Raw genomic sequence first — 17,742 nt, forward strand, 5'->3', positions numbered from 1 at the left:
CTTCTTCTGCGTGCATGTTGTTGCATTACTGCCACCCTCTGGAGTTAATTAGCTCATGACGCCCCTTTCCTTTTCCATTAACCCTATCAATTAACAGGCAACAAAATACATATGTAGTCAAATAAATATCATCTTGTGCCTTGCCGTCTCCCTCCATAACTCAACACAGATGTTTCTTTTAGAGCATATTTTCTCAGCTGCATGTCCAGCCTCTCTGCTACGTATTTCCTGCATGCACATCAAGTCCTATTTTTTCAGTTTTACCATTACTGTATCCTCTTTCATGTTCTTCCCTCTACTTCCTGAAGACAAAACAACCTTTGATTCTCTGTCTCAGTACTGTTGCTGCTCTTTATTGACTCTCCTCAGTGATTTTGAAAGTGTAATCTGAAATGTTTGTTTAGATAGCTTGTTCATTCTCTTCATTGCATGTCTGGACTGTATCTTTGGATTGTATTTAACTTGGAGCTATGGCAGCAGACCCTGTAGCAACCCTACCAGATATCTACATGTCTGTATATACCATATATTTAAGTCCCTTTATGTAGCTTGAATACTTTATCATTTTTATCGTTATATCATAAATGTCATCATCATTGTATCAGTTGCCACTTCTTCCGAGCAGTTGAAATGTGTTGCTTTAGTTTTCTTCTTCTCACAGCTTGTCTGTACTTGTTGTAGCCTACTTTTATTTTTCTGTAATTGTGTTCTCATCCTTGCAGATTCATTGATTAATCACCAACTATTTTAGACTGTAATTAATGAGTATCAGTAATGGACTGATTCTCTGTTGAATTGTTATGAAATGTTGGACACTCATTATTTTGCAGCACTTAATATCACCTCTCTCTAAAACCAGTAGTGCCCTGGCCATTATTCTCTGATTTTGACCTTATGTTATCAAATTTGCATGTGCTACAACCTTTAAATGATTTTCTTCAGAATAAACAACTTTGCCATGATCTCCTTGATTCTGTAAATTTCTCATTCCATCATTCACATTTGTATCAAATGACTCTAAAACCACATGGGAGTTATATCCTTTACTTTATAAGAAAGTTATTTTCCTGTCAAAGTATTTTTTTGCATTTTCATGAGCAACTTTATGAATCTATATTCATGAACATTTATTTTCAATATTTGCATGACTCCATGTTAAATGTACATCCTATCCCTTTTGTTGGGCCTTATTCCATATACAATTTCTTGAATGATTCACAATTTAAAGAGAAGCTTAAGTATGTGTTTGTTTTGTGCTGTATTCTCAGTACTGCTCAGTAAGTTATTTTTTAAGGCAATTCATGAACCATCTTTCAAAAATGATTGAAAAGACAGCAAATTTGTTCGTGAGGCATTTATTAATTCAATTCAATTCAATTCAGTTTTATTTATATATTATTTATTTATTTATTTATTTATATAATAATAAAGTTAATAAAAGTTAAGTCTAAGGGCACTTTTCAAATAGAGCAGGTCTAGCTTTGACCAGTTGGGTTATTGCAGCATAACTAAGTTATAACCTTAGTTATGTTATGTAATAGGCTACTATGAGCTCTTTAAGGTATGATGGTGCCTGACCATTAAGGGCTTTGTAGGTGAGGGGAAGGATTTTACATTAAATTCTGGATTTTACAGGAAGCTAATGGGAGAAATATGATCTTAGTAATAATGGAATAGCAATATTGCAATATCTCATGTATATCTATGAGATATTGCAATATTGCAGATCTCTTCCATTATTACTTCTTGGCCTTTAAGATCTTGTCCAGGGCACGTCGATCCTTTTCTGGGACGATCTTTGTCCAAAGGCTCAGAAAATCCTTGTGGAGGACCAGTTCCTGCAGGATTATTTGTCCATGATGCCTGTAGTGGAATACATTTCTCATTTAGTGGAATGCTCAAAAAGAACAAACAAGAGTAATCTTGTAAACTACGTAGCCTATATAAAATTTGATGACCCACCTCACTTCTGGTGCACAATCCACAAACATCTTGGAGACAGCAGTGAAGAATCGCTCAGTGAAGATTCTCCCTGATGTGAAGATGTGAGCTGTTCCACAGCGATCAACCAGCTGGTGCAGGTGTTGTGCCATGCTCCCTCTTACTGCAACACAAAGGTGGCTGAGGAAGGACAAATACAGGGGAATATGAGACAAACACATCAAGTGACTAGGTTTCATATAATTCCATTTATCAGTATGCTTCTGCCAATAAAATAAATGGCACTTCTTCTCTCCTCTTACCTCAGCCCTGTGTTCAACAGAGCGCTGAGAGTCCGACCATAGCTGCAATTTTCCACCATGGCGTCCAGTGCAAGATTGGCCTGCTGATGAATAAAAGCATTTGTGGTTTGTGCCAGTTTCAACAGCAAGGCCCGGCCTGTTCGCTCCACCTCAGGGTCCATTATCTTTTGGAGATGAAGATATAGATCACCTAAGGTGTTCATAGCCGCACAGGACACTGCAGAGCGCAGGTTTTTCACCTGTATAGTGGGAATAAACATTATCAGCATTGTGCACATTCATAGACACATGATAAATTCATGGAACAAAAAAAGATGAGCGAAAAAGGAAAGTGTCTACAATACCTCCTCTATGAGGACCAAACACACTTCGTGGAGTTTGGTCTTCAGGGTCTCCGGATGGTGCCTCACCAGAACGCGAAGTGTCTTCAAGCCCTCCATTTTCTTCATCCTGTATGTTTACATGACAAGAATTAATTAACAGTAGTGTACATCACTTCAGGAACGACACAAATACCCGTAATACTACTGCAAATGTTGCTCAGTTTGAAAGTAAAGTATAAATAACTGTAATTTTATGCTTTATGGTTAGTTTTGCATCAACTGATACAAGTTTCAGCTCACAATGTCGACTGGCTGCACACTTAAGTTCTATAAAATAGCTGTTAGCAGAGGACATTGATGCATTGCAAATTAAAAACTAAAACTTTAGAGACAGATTTCATGTCAAACTATCTAGTTGCAATGTAACACTGACATGAGATCAAGCATTCTGTGAGCTGGTACAACAGACTGCTCTCTGTCTGTACCTTACCAGTCATCTGAGGAGAGCAGCTGGAAGGAGAGAGACAGGCTTTCCACAGGGTTACTCAACGGCTGAAACTCATCCTTCTCATCCTTCACAGTCTGGCGGCTGCAGTCACTGGTGGTCTTCTTGCCTGGTAAACAGAACATTGTTCGTTACTCACCTTTGTTTTCATTCAAAGTATTGTACTTCCTGTAGGTGCTATAACTCTACAAAAACTTGATAGTTATTCAAGATGTGTATAGAGGAACTTACCAGCTCCACTGAAAGCCTTTGCAGGGCGCAGAATTTTCCCAGGTCGAGATCCTCTTTTTTTGTTTTGAGGACCTTTTCGAGGGGTTGGAGCCAAAGGCGCCATCGTGGAAGACCCCTGCGGTTGTGAATTTGGCTCCACTGCAGGATCACAGGTCTTCTTGGCAACTGCTGGCACCACTGCAGGGATCTTTCTGGCAGCCCTTTTGACCACCGTGGGGATCTTCTTAGCTGTCGCTGGGGGTCGAGGTGAAAGGATGGAGCTGAGTTGGAAGCGCTCTAGACTTTCCACAATAGCCTCAACTTTCTTTGTAGCCTCCTTACCTGTTGAAATGAACAAAAAAATCACTCAAATTACTACCACTTAACTATATTCAAATCATTACCTATGTTTCCATATCTGTTTTTCAACCTGAGAGAAAAAACAACAGTCTTTCTTGACAGTACTGACCTGCTGCAAAGGAAGGCACAGGGAGACGACTCACTCTTCTTCTGGTTAGAGGGGTCGTTCGAGGAGGAGGAGGAGTAGGTCTCAATGGCGTCACCTCAACAGGGTTTCCCATCAGAGAAAGCGCCCTCAGCTCACTGGGAGTGTGAGTATCTACTGAGCTGAGGCTGTACACAGAACTGATGGAAGCAGTTGGGCTTTGGTCTCTGTCTGCCATTTGAGCCTCTTTAAAAGCATGGACAGCCATCTGACTTCCAAGAAGCACCTCATCCCAGAAGGTGTCCTCCTCATCCAGACTTTCAGGACTCCTCTGGTGCCTGTTGAGATGCTCTGCATTCAGGCGAGGTGCATTTCGAAGAGGGCTGAGTCTCCCTCTTCGATGCAGAGAGGATTTTGGGTTCCCTCTGCAAGCAGCTGGTGGTGGAGGTGAAGGCTGGGTGACGTCTTGTTTGGAGAGTCCCAGTCTCTCCAGAACAGCATCATTACGTGCTTTCTCCATATTGCACAGCCTTTCTGCATGTTCAATCAATGCATCCCTCCTAGCCCTCTGTGTATCCAGGATCCTGGACTCACTGGTTAAGCCATCAGGGTCCACCTGTCTTCTTTGGCTCCCAGTTTGCTGCAAAAAAACCCAACAAAAAACAATAATATAATTGAGTAAATCAGGAATAACCACTGAGTTGATCTAGTTTGACTCAGTTCTTGACAAGATGATAATTCTTCAACATTTTAGAGCAATAAACTGCTCTGTATGCATCCATGGAAAACTGTCAGACAATAACAGAAGGAAGGTCAGAGATTTGTAGAGTTGGTTACTTACATCATCATCATTGCACTTCCTCTGTGCCCACTTCCAGAATCGATGGAACATGTTCGATGTCTTGCGATTATCCATGAGAATTAGAAAAACACAACTAAACTGTCAACAAGGAGAAACCACTTTGAGAACTTTCTCTCAGCTCGATCTACAAGTGACTGAAGTGCTGGATTCTACAGTTGGTGAATAAAAATGTTCTATGACAGGTCACAATCACAGTTAGATGTGATGTCATAATAGAACTTCCTCTCTGAGTGTGTGTATTTGTGTGTGTGTGCATGTGTTTATGTATGTCATATAAATATATATTCAACATCAATATTAGATTTAAATGATGTACAATAGATGTTATATTACATGTTTAGATTTTTATTAACAGATCAGAGGAATATATAGCATTGTTTATTGCCACCGAAAAATGAAGGAATTAAATTTTGAATGTCCAGAATATTGCTGCAAGAAGCCGAAATCCGACTTTTATGTAAAAAAGTGGTTCAAACTTGAGGACAGGAACAATCCTGATCCAGTCTCACATGCTTGCATCATATGTCTTTGTGTGTTTAACTATGTGAAAATTGGTGCATGAATGGTGCAAAAAAAAGTATGCAAAATATAGTTTTTCTTCATTTCCTGTGTACTTTCTTCACTTGAAATTACCTTATAATTCTTATATTTTTCCTTAAAAAGTGAACCAGAATGAAGTAGTGTATTTAAACATCAAAATAGAGACTGAAATAGATAGATTTTCAATAATAACTAAATATTAGTTTGCTTTAACATGTTTCATATTAAGTAATGTTTCTGCCACCAGATGCAGAAAACCATTGTTGCCTTCTGTGAACCAAACTATTCAGAAGTATTTTACTCCCCCAATTCCAGGTTCAGTCATAACAAAGTACTGTAGGTTATGTATTTAACCTTTGGAAACGTCAAAGACTTTGAAATTAGAAGAATGTTGCCACCCCAGAGAAAAGATCAGCAATCAATTGTTTCCTCTTTTCTCTGCATCCTTCCACAGTGTATCACTTCACACAGATCACAACACCTGGAAATAAACACAGGGAGGCACACACACTCTTCAGTCTTTAATTGCAACAACACAGAGTTAGCCTCTTCAACCAAAACACCATGGCGCATCCATGGATACAGGAACAAATAGAAGTTTCAGCTGTAGTGAAATAATCATTGAGTCACTGGCAGCAAACAACAGCTCTATCAAACTTCCACAGATACACTACACCAGGGTCACTGTGCTATGGGCAGTGAAAACATTATTTGAAAGTAACATATTTTACATATATTTAGATAATATTTAGATAATAAACTTTAGGCTACATTATCCAATCCATACATTTCCAAAGGTTCCAGCTTCTTAAATGTGATAATATACTGTTTCATTTTGCCATATATGACAGTAAACTTAAGATCTTAAGGTATTGGACTGTTAGTCAGACAAAATAAGCTGGACTGAACTGAACTGAAGACATCCTCATGTGTTCTGAGAAATTGGGAATGTCCTTTTTTCATTAATGATTGATCGATTGATAAAGAAAATAATATTCAGATTAATCAATAATGAAAATAATCATTAGTTGCAGCCCTGTTCTATTCCTCCAAATAATAACGACCAAATAAGAGACACTATTGCCTCTGATTTTCCTTCATCAATTTTGAATCCTGAAAATGTGCAGAAATTAAATAATAACAATATGTTGCCTGGAGATAGGGCTATAATATAATAATATAAAACTTGTGACAATGCATCTCCCCTCCAATGACTAAAAAACTTAACAACTACCACTGATCCTAACTCTTGACTTGGGATCTGTGTAAAACAATTTAACCCAACTAATGTCACCCTGATACCCATATTAATCTACTGTTTCATGTTACGTTCTATTTTATCTGTTTTTGTTGTTTTGTCTTATGTTTAGAGTTTCTCTGTGTTATCTATTAGCAGTCAATTGCAGATATATTTAAAAATGAGAGAAAAACAATCAGGTTAAGAAACACTTATCAATCAATCAACACCTGTCTGACACAGTCACGACATGAATGTGAACAGGTATTTCAAATAAACAAGACGACCAAAATTTCTCTGAACACATGCCCTCAGTATGTTTGAGACGATGTTCAGCATCTGGAAGCACAAAGCAACTAATGCGCCTCCTTATGTCACACTGAAGTCTTCTTTCTTCACAGCCAAACTGTCTCTCTGGTCTGGTCACTGGTTACCTCCCAACATGAACAGACAGGTTGGGAACATTTATTTGGACAAATATGCAGAGGTCTGAAGCTTATTATTATTATTATTATTATTATTACTATTATTTTTGGTCAAACATTAAATTGCCTGTGTAATTTCTCACCTGTACAAAAGTGGTGAGAAAAAATGTATTTGTGCATATAGGACTCATTAATGGGATGTGAAATAAGATGAATGAAATAAAAAAGCAGCTCATCTAGTTCATCTTCATCTGCTGTTTTAAGTTAGTCTGTAATTAAAAACGAAATTGTACCGAGGCAGTTGGAATTATACAGTACATCAAATATATATATATATATATATATATATATATATATATATATATTTTTTTTTTTACAAAAAAGGAACCACCTGCTATGAAATGAGTGCCTATCACTATATTAACACTCAACATTATGTTGTTTATATGTTCTTAACATATAAACAACATTTATATGTTAAGAACATAAATTAGTTTGATATAAATCAGCTGATGGAGTCTAATTATGTAGAAAGAACCTGTTGTGAGACTGATAAACCCTCTGAACACACTGCAAAGGACTGAAATAAAACCAAACAAGCTCATTTGTGCAATAGCCTTTAACAAACACTCCTACTTTAACTGTTGTACAATATATAAATGTTATAATTCATCCTTTATGATAGCAATCTAAGAAAAGGCTGAAATTAAATGTTTTGTACAGCTGCTTAAAGTACAGAACCTGAGAAGCAGCCATTGTTCTTTGTAACATTTCCTGATTACTTTTGATATATCTCAAGATGATAACTTGATTATGTAATTATCTCAGTGAAAAACATTTAGTTTTACACTTTTAATAATACTATTATCACAAGATGCGGATTCTTTGTCCTATTATGTGGCTGCTCAACAAAAAGTTAAAACCATAAATACAGTCTATGAGAAATCAAAATTAATTGAACTTTGGACCAGTTGTGTGCTGTCCTTTGATAGTCAGCTACTCTAGGCGTATATATATATATATATGCAGGCCAAAATGGCATATAAACGGTATATCACCTCTGCTCTGCGAAATGACAAAAACAAAACAATTTTAAAAGTATGTAAGTTGAATGTAAGATGTAAGATGCATTGGTCACTATTCACTAAAGTACATTGTCAAGTTTTGAACAATATTCAGACAAAAAGGACAAAGACAGCACCTCACAGACTTTATTAAAATGGCGCTCACATAAAACCAATGTGTCCATGGAGTGTTTCCTTGCACAATCTGCCTCCTTCACTGTAACAGTTTACAAATACTCATACTGTAGGCATTTTCAGTTGCGGTACAACAGGTATTGACATTTTAAATTTAAGTCTGTCTTCTTATTTGTCTAAACACTTCTCACATTACAGAGAAAAGATACTTCCCCTCTGGTATCCTTTAAAGCATAGTTACACTGTTTATGAATACCACTAACTGAAAACCAATGTGAAATTTTATTTAATAACTGAAGTTTAAAATGTCTGTGTATCCCTGCACATTTGAGCTGTTAAAATACAACTGCTGATGTGTTACAGTCACAAAACACCTCTGAAGCTAAACATGCAACATAAGTAGCACATAAAGCTACTAGTTGAGCCAACAATAGTTAACCCAACATCTTTCTTTGATTTAGAAAATGAATGCGAACCGTGAAGCTTAGCTCATGAATGCATAGTGTTTACATTCACTGCAGGCAACAGATGAGTTCTGGATAATAAATATCCTCAAGTATGTTCAGCACCAGTCGAGAGCTTCTCCAGATAAATGAACTGTCAATGTTTGCAACATGAAACTCAAAAAGGCACCTGCAAAATAACCAAATGAATGTAAACACACTCTGAACACGTCTTCAAACATCTAGTTACATTGAATCACCTGCTCAGCTTCTAGTGTGACACAAACGACACATTCTTCTTCTTCTAAACAAGACCAGATCTGCCAGGCACATGTTTGGTTTGGCAAGATAAATGCAAATATTTCAAACTCTTCCCTTAGTGTTCTTTCCTCTTTCTTAGATACAATATACTGAGAGAAAAACATGCGAAGACATATTTACCTTGCTGCCTTTTTGTGTTGTCTGTTGCAAGGAATTAAATTTTAAAAAGGCAAGAACTGTTTGCCCCAACTGAATGATTTATCGTGTACACTTAAGTATAAAGAGTACAAAACCATTTTTTACAGGTCAGACAGTTTCTTTTTGAGATGAACAGTGATGCGCCTCAAAGTGACCCGAGGTAATCATCAAACACACAAATTTAGGATCAATTAAATATATTCACCTGGGGCTGGATTTACAAAACCTTCTTAAGTTAAAAGTTAAGTGCTTCATTTTAAGAGAACTTTAAATACAGACATTTCTTGAGTGTCTGTCTTAAAGAAAAGAAAAAAGAAAAGCAAATGGGACTGCAAAAAGCTACAAACATTTTTCATGTTTACAACTTGAAGCAGGATCACAGAAAGATTGTTAAAAGGTTTGGCTTGTAATTCAACCTTTAAACCAAATTCATCACTGCCATTATTTTTTTTAATAACTTTTGGTGGATGTACTTCATCCATGTGTGAGTCGGCCCAACGTTCAATATTCTTACAACAACAAAAAACAACAAAATTTCATGAGAATTTGGCATCACGCTTGAGGCTGTTTTGAACACTGAAACCATGTGGAGTTTATCCAATTTACTGCTGCGTCTGACTTACAGACTCCTCTGTATGGCTTTGTGTTAACTGTGATCATTTATGTAGCAAAAAATTAACAGCAGTAAATGATTTTTCTGAAGGTAGAATAATGAGCACTGATGTCTGGTGTCAACAGCAGTAATGTAAAGAGGAGGGACTAACAAGAAAATTAGCACAAACTTAAAAAAAGGTTTATCCATTCAATATTCTTGTCAACTGTTTTATTATCTGGACATCTTTGTGAATATGGCTGAAATTAAACGACTTGATGCTTCAAGCTCTGGGTCTGAGGCACTGGTACAATATATGACATATGTGTTTACGGCAAGGGGGGGTTTTATATATATATATGAAATAAGAGTGGATAGTGGATGAGGTGATGTAAAAACTTTAGCTAACAGACTTCAGCTTGGCCCACGGGCTCGTGCCCCGCACCTCCACCGGTGGATTGTTGGAAAAGAGGTGGTTGCACAGGTCTTCCAGTGGGGGTTCAGGATCTGTGGTGGCAAACTGAGAAGCGTCTTCAATTTCCTTCCTCACCTCAACATCAATCTCCTACAGACACAACACAGGTAGGACAGAGAGTTATATTAATTTGAATTATGACACATGCCACACATTTGTACAACCAATCAAGTAAAGTAATAAAGATTAACAAATACAATAAATATAATTACACACAATTATGGTAACACATAGATTTAGAAAATAAATAAAAATGGATGCAAGGTATACATGGAACTAAATTGAGAAATGCAAGTTTTGGGGGATTTTTGTAATAGATCTTCATCACTCACCTTTAACAGAACACTAATACATCAGATAAAGATTTGTCTTTTTATAACAGAGATTGACACCATCTATAGTCAACCAAAAATGTCCTCTGGACACCTGTGAGACTCGCATTCTCTTATGGTTAATGACAGTATTTTTGTGTGTGAGCTCTGTAACAATAGCCTTAACCACAAAAGAGGGCTGCAGCAGAGATCATGTACATTATCCAACTTATTTAATGCAAAATTCTGTCATATAGTTGTGTTATAGTCGCTAATCACAACCATTGTGCCCAAACAGCTGAAGGCTTGGTATTGTGCACTTCAACAATCAACAATCTTGAGGATGTCATTATGGATTATGACAATAATGCTCCTTCAGGACCTCAATAACTATTTTAAACTGATGATAAAACAGAATTTATAAGTATTTTGTACTCCTACATTGTTGTTTATGTGGCCAGTTATATTCATGACCACTTCAAAGGGTTTTCAGCTAAATAGTTCTGTAATGAGTTTATTCAATTTCCTTAGCAACAAATTCATTCCAGCCATTAAAAGGAAAAGTTCAAAATTTTTCAAGGCTGCCCTAAAACAATAGTCAAGTGCCCAAATGAACGCTGACACATGTTTGTTTGTTTTTTGCTGTAATTATTCCTCCTGTTCATACTGACCATTAGAAGATTCTTTCATAATACACTAACAATGTAAGTGATGGGGAACAAAATCCACAAGCCTCCTTCTGTGCAAAACATATTTAAACGTTTATTTGAAGATAATATGAAGCTTCAGTTGTCCAAATTAGTCAAACCACATCAATATCTTTCAAAGTTTAGTCTTTAGTGCCAAATTCCCTCTTTTTGTTACTATACTTCCACTCCAGCTGAAGAGGAAAAGTCTGTTAGACACAATTAGGGAACTCAGATGGCAGAAGCCTCATATGATTCAGATAAACTTTTAAATACATTTCTGCTCAAAACAAGGACTGTGGATTTTGTCCATTACTTACACTGTAAGTGCATTAGGAGGGTCTCTTCTAATGGTGAGTATGAACAGGAGGAATGATTACAGTGAGCAAAACCTGTTCCTTTGTTCATTTGGGCACCTGAACATTGTTTGTGACAGACTTGGAAAATTGTGAACCTATCCTTTAAGGGGGTCATAATCACTATAAAAGATGTTTGTGTATGTGTTTTTAATGCATTTTTGGAATCATTCAAATGAACAATCCTGTGTTGGAAATCCCTGGTGAGACTCTTGGATTAAGAAGGTTTGAAAATCCCCCAAAACACAAATACATTTTTAAAAAAAAAAAATGTTAAGGTTGATACAGAAATTCAGTGGGCAATCTCGTGTAGCAGCATTTTTCTATAATTCAAACTGAAAATATTTGCTACCTTGAGCTCCTCCACGCTGGCCATGTTGTTGCTGAGCATGCGGTCCTTCAGCATGGAGATGGGATCACTCTTACTGCGGACCTCCTGGATCTCCTCACGTGTGCGGTAGCTGTGAGGGGAGAGATTGGTGCAGGGATGTTGTAGGGATGCACTAATACAATCACCTTTTTTTAAAATTTTTATAGCTGACTCCAAATCCAAGCAAATTTAAGTATTTGAAAATCTTGATGACAAGCATCAAAGTAGTTTTATTAACCACTATTAACATGAAGATAACATTCATTTGTGTATCAATAGAGCAAAATTTAACTTTACTATGATTTCTGGTGTGTTCAGGTTTCTCATCAGAACTTTGAGAAATTCCTACGGTATCAATTCAAGACTGCCATTAGTTGGCTATAGCCAACACCAATATTAGTGTCTGTGTTCAGTCCATCCCTAGGCTGTGGTCAGGGCAAGACTACAGCAGGAAGGAGAGTGACATGAAGACTACTGTGGGACAGTGGCAGAAGCAAGGGGCAGCACCACAGGGAGGATAACATTTGGAGGTCAGATTATTATCAAATATATCTTGTAGTACACATACAGACTGTGTAAAACGTGCTTTAAAGGTTATCAAGAAAGAATGAATCAGTTACAGCTAAAATTTTAATAAAAAAAAAAAACAAAACAAGAAAAGTAATTTACAAAAGAGATGAACTGAGCTTTTACCTGACACCAGGATCACTCATACTGTGTCCATGATAGCGGTAGGTCTGAAGTTCCATGAGAACAGGACCCTGATGAAAGAGAGAAAAAATAAAAATAATTTAGTTAAGTAGCAAATGAAAACCATGTTTCCTGACTAATATAACTCAATGTTTTTGAACTTACCTTCCCAGCTCGGCAGTGCTCAGCTGCAACCCTGGTTGCTTCCCGAACACACAGAACATCCATCCCATCCACCTGGACACAAAAACAATATCCCCATTTCTCATTGAACTGATTTATGCCTCTTCTTCAGCAAATGCGTGATCTTAATGAATACTAAACGACAGCACAAGGACAACTAACAAACACTTTCTTATCAAATTTCACATCACCAGGACACAGTTATTACCAGGTGGACAAAATTAATCAGTGATGAACTCATTTTGAGCGATACACTTATACCCTTTTATGCTGAGTTAGATGAAATGATTGTTATGAGTGGTACTAGGTATGTATTATATTACATTACATTCATTCGGCAGACAATCTTCTTCAAAGCAATGTTATGATGATTTTATCACCAGAGATATCTCGTTCAATAACAATAACAAAGTTATGATACGTATATAAATACTATTGGATGGTTGGTTTTATCAGTGAAAAAAAGGTTTAAAGACATGAGTAAGAACAGTACCCTGAGACCAGGAATGAAGTCTCCTCTCTTGTAGTAGTCTGTGCTGGCTGCAGCTCGCTCCACTGATGTGCCCATGCCATACCTGTTGTTCTCACAGATGAAGATGACGGGCAGCTTCCAGAGTGCTGCCATATTGTAGGTTTCAAAGATTTGACCCTGGGAAATTCACAAAAAGATTTTCTAATGTGGCAAAAGGGTATTATTTCACATTCTTTATTGTTTTTTTAAAGACAATGTTAGCTTACATTAAAACTATAATTGATTTACATATTTGAGGTTTTAAATAGACAGGTTAGGGAGCGTTTTATTTCAATATGTTAACTTAAAGGGACAGTTTGATCTTTGGGGAGTACCTACTTTTGAATGAAGCTGCTACTGATCCCAAAGACATCCAGTAATTAAACAAAGTTAAGACTAAAACCGCTGTGATTTCTGTGTCATACCTGGTTGGCGGCACCGTCACCATAGAGACAGACACACAGTTGGTTGTTGCCAAAATACTTGCAGGCCAGAGCTACACCAGCACCCAAGGGAACCTGAGGAGAATTAAGAGATGTCTGAGGTTATATTACTGTGTATTGATCTTAATATTTATCTTGATAGACATTACACATTTCAGTGGGTTCATCAGCCCGAACATTGAAATCCCTTCATAGAAGTTAGAACATTAAAATTCGACAAGAAAAAAAAAAGGCTTCAGTTGCAAAGTTTCTTCATTACAACAGCATCATACAGAATAATCTGGCATTTTATCACTTTTTGTAAAGCCAGTAAGTTGTGACCAACCCTATAACTGCGGTTGTCTGTGAGTGAGTGACTGAGTGAATGATGGAGTTTCAGCATTGGTCGGTTAGCTGAGTGTTGGAGTTTCTACATTTGCTGTTGCTCTTTCAAAATGAATTGGCACAACATGACGGGTGCAGAGGACAGCAGTGCGACAGAGTGACTATGTTTCCTGCTTTGAGCTCTGACGCTCTCAGCTCTGGTGTTAAATGCAGTGAAGTCAGCGAAACTCCTGTTTAAATAAGACACATATCAGCATCCCTACCGTCTCCTCTACCATCCAGTGTGATCTATTCTCCAGCTGTCAGCGCTGTCAGCAGCCAGCAGCCAGCAGGAGAGACGCTCTGCGGTGCATTTGGATTTTTATAACTGGATTTTTATACCGGGATGCAAGGTTTTTATTTCTCTGATGTTTTCACATCATAAACAATGAACAACAGCATTAAAACACGAGTCTTGCTGGTAAAACATGCGACTCATGTAGCTGTTATATCAGGTTAGTGTGGGGCAGCTGCTCTGCAGGTGCTGACTGTAACTGCGGTAACCAGGCAGAGATAAGCCTCAAACAACTCAAATGTAGCTTATCTATGTCATGTGATATGCTACTACGGTACACTATAACAACAAATATTACTGGGACCACTACAAAATTACAGATGGACATTTAATATCCAGGAAGTCACACTATAGACATTACCACTGACTATCCCTGTAACAAACTGACCACAATTTCACACACTGACCATACACGGTCCTGCCATATACTGGGTTTTGACCTAGTCTTGTTGATAAGTTTGATAACTTACTGTGACAAAGAATAATCTCCTGCCTCAGTTCACTGTATCCCCTCTTTAAATTAGTCTGACAACAACATAATGTCATTAGACTTGGTGGTGTCTCAGTTAAATGGCATCTTATGGCATTAGAAAACTGATAATATCAAGAATTTCTGAGAGGTAAGCATTTTGTTCTTTCTGGTTTCTTGCCATAATATTTCTAGCAAAACTGGGCCACCAGCCAGGCCGTTATGGAACACGAAGCCTTAGACAAACATGTTTATGACCAGCGTCACCTTCCTTAAGTTCTACTGTATTTCCAAAATATCAATAGTAATGTAAATGTGTTTACTAAAGCCCGTACAAGACCTTTCACAACACATCAAACTGATAACATACTGGTAGTACATGTAGATTGATGTTTACACAACACCCACAACTTGTGAGTCGGCACTTTCAAATGTTATTGTCACTCCTTTCATAAACAGCTCAAGATGGCTGAGTTCAGAGACCACACGGCAGAAGAAACACAAGGGTGTTAAGTTTTGAACACCCTGCCACTAAACTTCATTGATGTACCTGAGCTCCGACAATTCCATTTCCTCCGTAGAAGTTTTTACAGTACATGTGCATAGAGCCTCCTTTGCCCTTCGCAATACCACCTCTTCTCCCTGTTGATTACAAACAACAAAATAAAAACATACAAGGAGGACGTCAGACATCAGAGGGGAAAGAGAAACAGAGAAATAATTTGCACCTCAAAGTCAATCATGAAAGGAGCTGAAAATTATCAAGTGACTGAAAATGTCACTCAGATTTTTCTCAGCATCATGGACTCACCTGTGAGCTCGGCCATGATCTCCTTCACAGTCCCTCCTCTGGTGTAGGTGTAGCCGTGGGAGCGGTATGCAGTGATCAGGTGGTCTGACAGATTGATTGAAGCTTCAATACCGACTGCACAGGCCTCCTACGAGGAGAAAACAAACAGCTTGATATGTTGTCTATGTAGGACTACATATGAGGACGTGTGCTATAAAAATGAATCCTAATTAATAGAAATATTTTTTTCTGACATGTATTTATATTTTTTTTTAAGTATTTGGATCTCTGCAACATTTAAATAATATCATTTAATATTTTCGCTGGAGCGTCAACATCTCATGGTTGGTCAATCTCATTAATATTTGTATAAATAATGAAAATTATACTCAACCTGGCCATCATACAAGTGGCAGAATCCTCTGATGATCTTCTGCTTGTACAGCTGATCTGCCTTCAACTCCATACGCCTCATGGTCTGCATGGTGCGGTAGTAATACAGACCCTCCTCACGAGTCATAACCACCTCAGTGGCCGGGACCTCATCCAACTTGTGGACGTCACATTTCTAGAGGAAAGGAAATACCCGTAAATAAATTGCATTTGTGCATTGACCAGTTTAGTACAAAATGCAACTTAGTGCTTGAAACATACCTTTATTTCAAAGGTAGCCTGGGTTGTAAAGTCAGCGTACGTACGCGCTGACACGACCACTGCACCCACCTGTCATGAGAGAGAAGACGATAAAGAAAAGACAGATATATGACAGATATGCTTTCTCCAACATCTGGTAGAGCTGGGTGTCATTTGAACATTGTCAATACTAGCTCAGATATATCAGAGTTTAAGAACAGATACCAAAACAATATTCTGATACCTTGCTTTGGGAAATATAAATGTCTTTTCTACAAAATTATATATCATTTGACAAAAAGCCAAACATTCTCAAATGTCAAATGTCTAAACACAAGCAGCTGTACAAGAACTTTGTCCAAATAAAATGGTGTAAATTTAGGCAAAAGTTTGATTTAAACCAGGAACAATCTAATCAGAGAATAAATACATTTGAAAGTAGAGCTTTTGGTTTGGTACTGTGTGATACAAACACAATTTGGTCAGTACCAAAAAGAGTACTAAGGTTCGATACACAGACCTCAAATCTGCAACTGTTTATTGGGAAATATTACGGTAATCTCTTAACTTAAACAAACAGTTCTCAAGTATTTTGTTTTCAAGCACAGCTCAACAGACAAACATCAAGATGTAAATTCAAGCTGATAAGAATTTGCTCTGGGGAATTCCTTATGGCAAGATTTGTTGTTGATATTGATTTGTAAATACTGTAAATCTTGTAAATTCTCCCTTTGTGATAAAATCTTATGTTTTCAATTACAAAGTATAATTGTATTAAATCATCCCACAGTTTAGGGCCAGCTTGTGAAATCCTCAGAGACCTCCCAGCTAGTGAATCTGCCAACTCAGAAAAAAGATGCAATAAAAGGGCTTTAAAGTGGATTTATTAATTATGTTAGATATGACATCAAACTGGACTACAAATATTGGAAGTTTAAGAAACAAAGGAGAGATAGCTCATTGTGTTTTATAGGAAAATGCATGAGAATGGACCACTAGTAACGTTAGTATAAATGAGAATGAATTTTTCTTTTTCAAAGTTTTGACATTTTCTATTTTTATTTGTATTTTGTGTGTGTGTGTGTGTGCTTGATTTGGTGTTCATTTTAAGTGTTATATATCTGTACTTATAATCTATTGTATCATGTTGCTAAAAGCACCTTGAACTGCCATTGTGTATTAAAAGTACTACACAAATAAGATTGAGGTGATTTGACTAATATTATAGGTAAATTTTGATAAGAGCATCCCTAGCTGTCTGTCAATAATGCGAACCAGAGTCAAACTATATAAAGTTTAGAGGAAACTTAAAGGAAATTTAAAGGACTAGGCCTTTGCTAACGAAAACACTGAAGCTATATAAGAGTTCAGATTTTTGTACAGACTTTAGCTGTGTTAGCCAAACAAGCTATCCTTCGGCATTACAAGGTCAGAACAACGACGACAGTTTCATTTAAAGTAAACGTTTTGGAGGTTTCAGAGGATACTATAGTGCAGTGTTGGTCTAAAGCCACATATACCTTTAAAATAGTTTACTTACATTCCTCTGAGCGCAAGCTCTCAGCACGTTAGAGATATTGGTCAGCATCTTTCCTGAGCTAGCTTTGCACCGCACGGCTCCGTCCTTCTGACAGCCTGCCCTTCCGCCTCCGCTTGCTCTTTTTCTTCTACGCTGTCGTCGCCG

At 37.3% G+C, this 17,742-nt stretch overlaps 2 protein-coding genes across 2 annotated transcripts; both read right to left on the bottom strand.

Annotated features, from left to right (window-relative positions):
* LOC122994999 lies at positions 1 to 4,753 on the bottom strand. The gene is made up of 9 exons (XM_044369893.1): positions 4,568 to 4,753; positions 3,751 to 4,366; positions 3,303 to 3,623; positions 3,057 to 3,180; positions 2,588 to 2,693; positions 2,244 to 2,482; positions 1,963 to 2,121; positions 1,744 to 1,863; positions 1 to 83 (listed from the first exon to the last, which is right to left on the bottom strand). The coding sequence occupies exons 1-9, from the start codon at positions 4,640 to 4,642 to the stop codon at positions 26 to 28; spliced, it is 1,818 nt and encodes a 605-aa protein (XP_044225828.1). The 5' UTR covers positions 4,643 to 4,753; the 3' UTR covers positions 1 to 25.
* A 3,234-nt stretch (positions 4,754 to 7,987) lies between these two features.
* Positions 7,988 to 17,742, bottom strand: pdha1a (pyruvate dehydrogenase E1 subunit alpha 1a). Its single transcript, XM_044369895.1, has 11 exons — positions 17,599 to 17,742; positions 16,080 to 16,148; positions 15,820 to 15,993; positions 15,447 to 15,573; positions 15,186 to 15,277; positions 13,491 to 13,583; positions 13,048 to 13,203; positions 12,537 to 12,608; positions 12,375 to 12,442; positions 11,664 to 11,772; positions 7,988 to 10,048 (listed from the first exon to the last, which is right to left on the bottom strand). The coding sequence occupies exons 1-11, from the start codon at positions 17,644 to 17,646 to the stop codon at positions 9,884 to 9,886; spliced, it is 1,173 nt and encodes a 390-aa protein (XP_044225830.1). The 5' UTR covers positions 17,647 to 17,742; the 3' UTR covers positions 7,988 to 9,883.

The sequence above is a fragment of the Thunnus albacares genome, chromosome 13 (genome assembly GCF_914725855.1).
Source record: "Thunnus albacares chromosome 13, fThuAlb1.1, whole genome shotgun sequence".
Taxonomy (NCBI): Eukaryota; Metazoa; Chordata; class Actinopteri; order Scombriformes; family Scombridae; genus Thunnus; species Thunnus albacares.

Excerpts from the sequence above, each read along its gene's own strand:
- pdha1a (XM_044369895.1), bottom strand. The coding sequence starts at position 17,646 with ATGCTGACCAATATCTCTAACGTGCTGAGAGCTTGCGCTCAGAGGAAT. Across the intron at positions 13,204-13,490 it reads GTGACGGTGCCGCCAACCAG|GGTCAAATCTTTGAAACCTA; the intron begins GTATGACACAGA and ends TGAATTTCCCAG. Across the intron at positions 11,773-12,374 it reads ATGAGTGATCCTGGTGTCAG|CTACCGCACACGTGAGGAGA; the intron begins GTAAAAGCTCAG and ends CTCCCCTCACAG.
- LOC122994999 (XM_044369893.1), bottom strand. The coding sequence starts at position 4,642 with ATGGATAATCGCAAGACATCGAACATGTTCCATCGATTCTGGAAGTGG. Across the intron at positions 2,694-3,056 it reads CTGCTCTCCTCAGATGACTG|GATGAAGAAAATGGAGGGCT; the intron begins GTAAGGTACAGA and ends GTAAACATACAG. Across the intron at positions 84-1,743 it reads AAGATCTTAAAGGCCAAGAA|GGTTAATGGAAAAGGAAAGG; the intron begins GTAATAATGGAA and ends GTTAATTGATAG.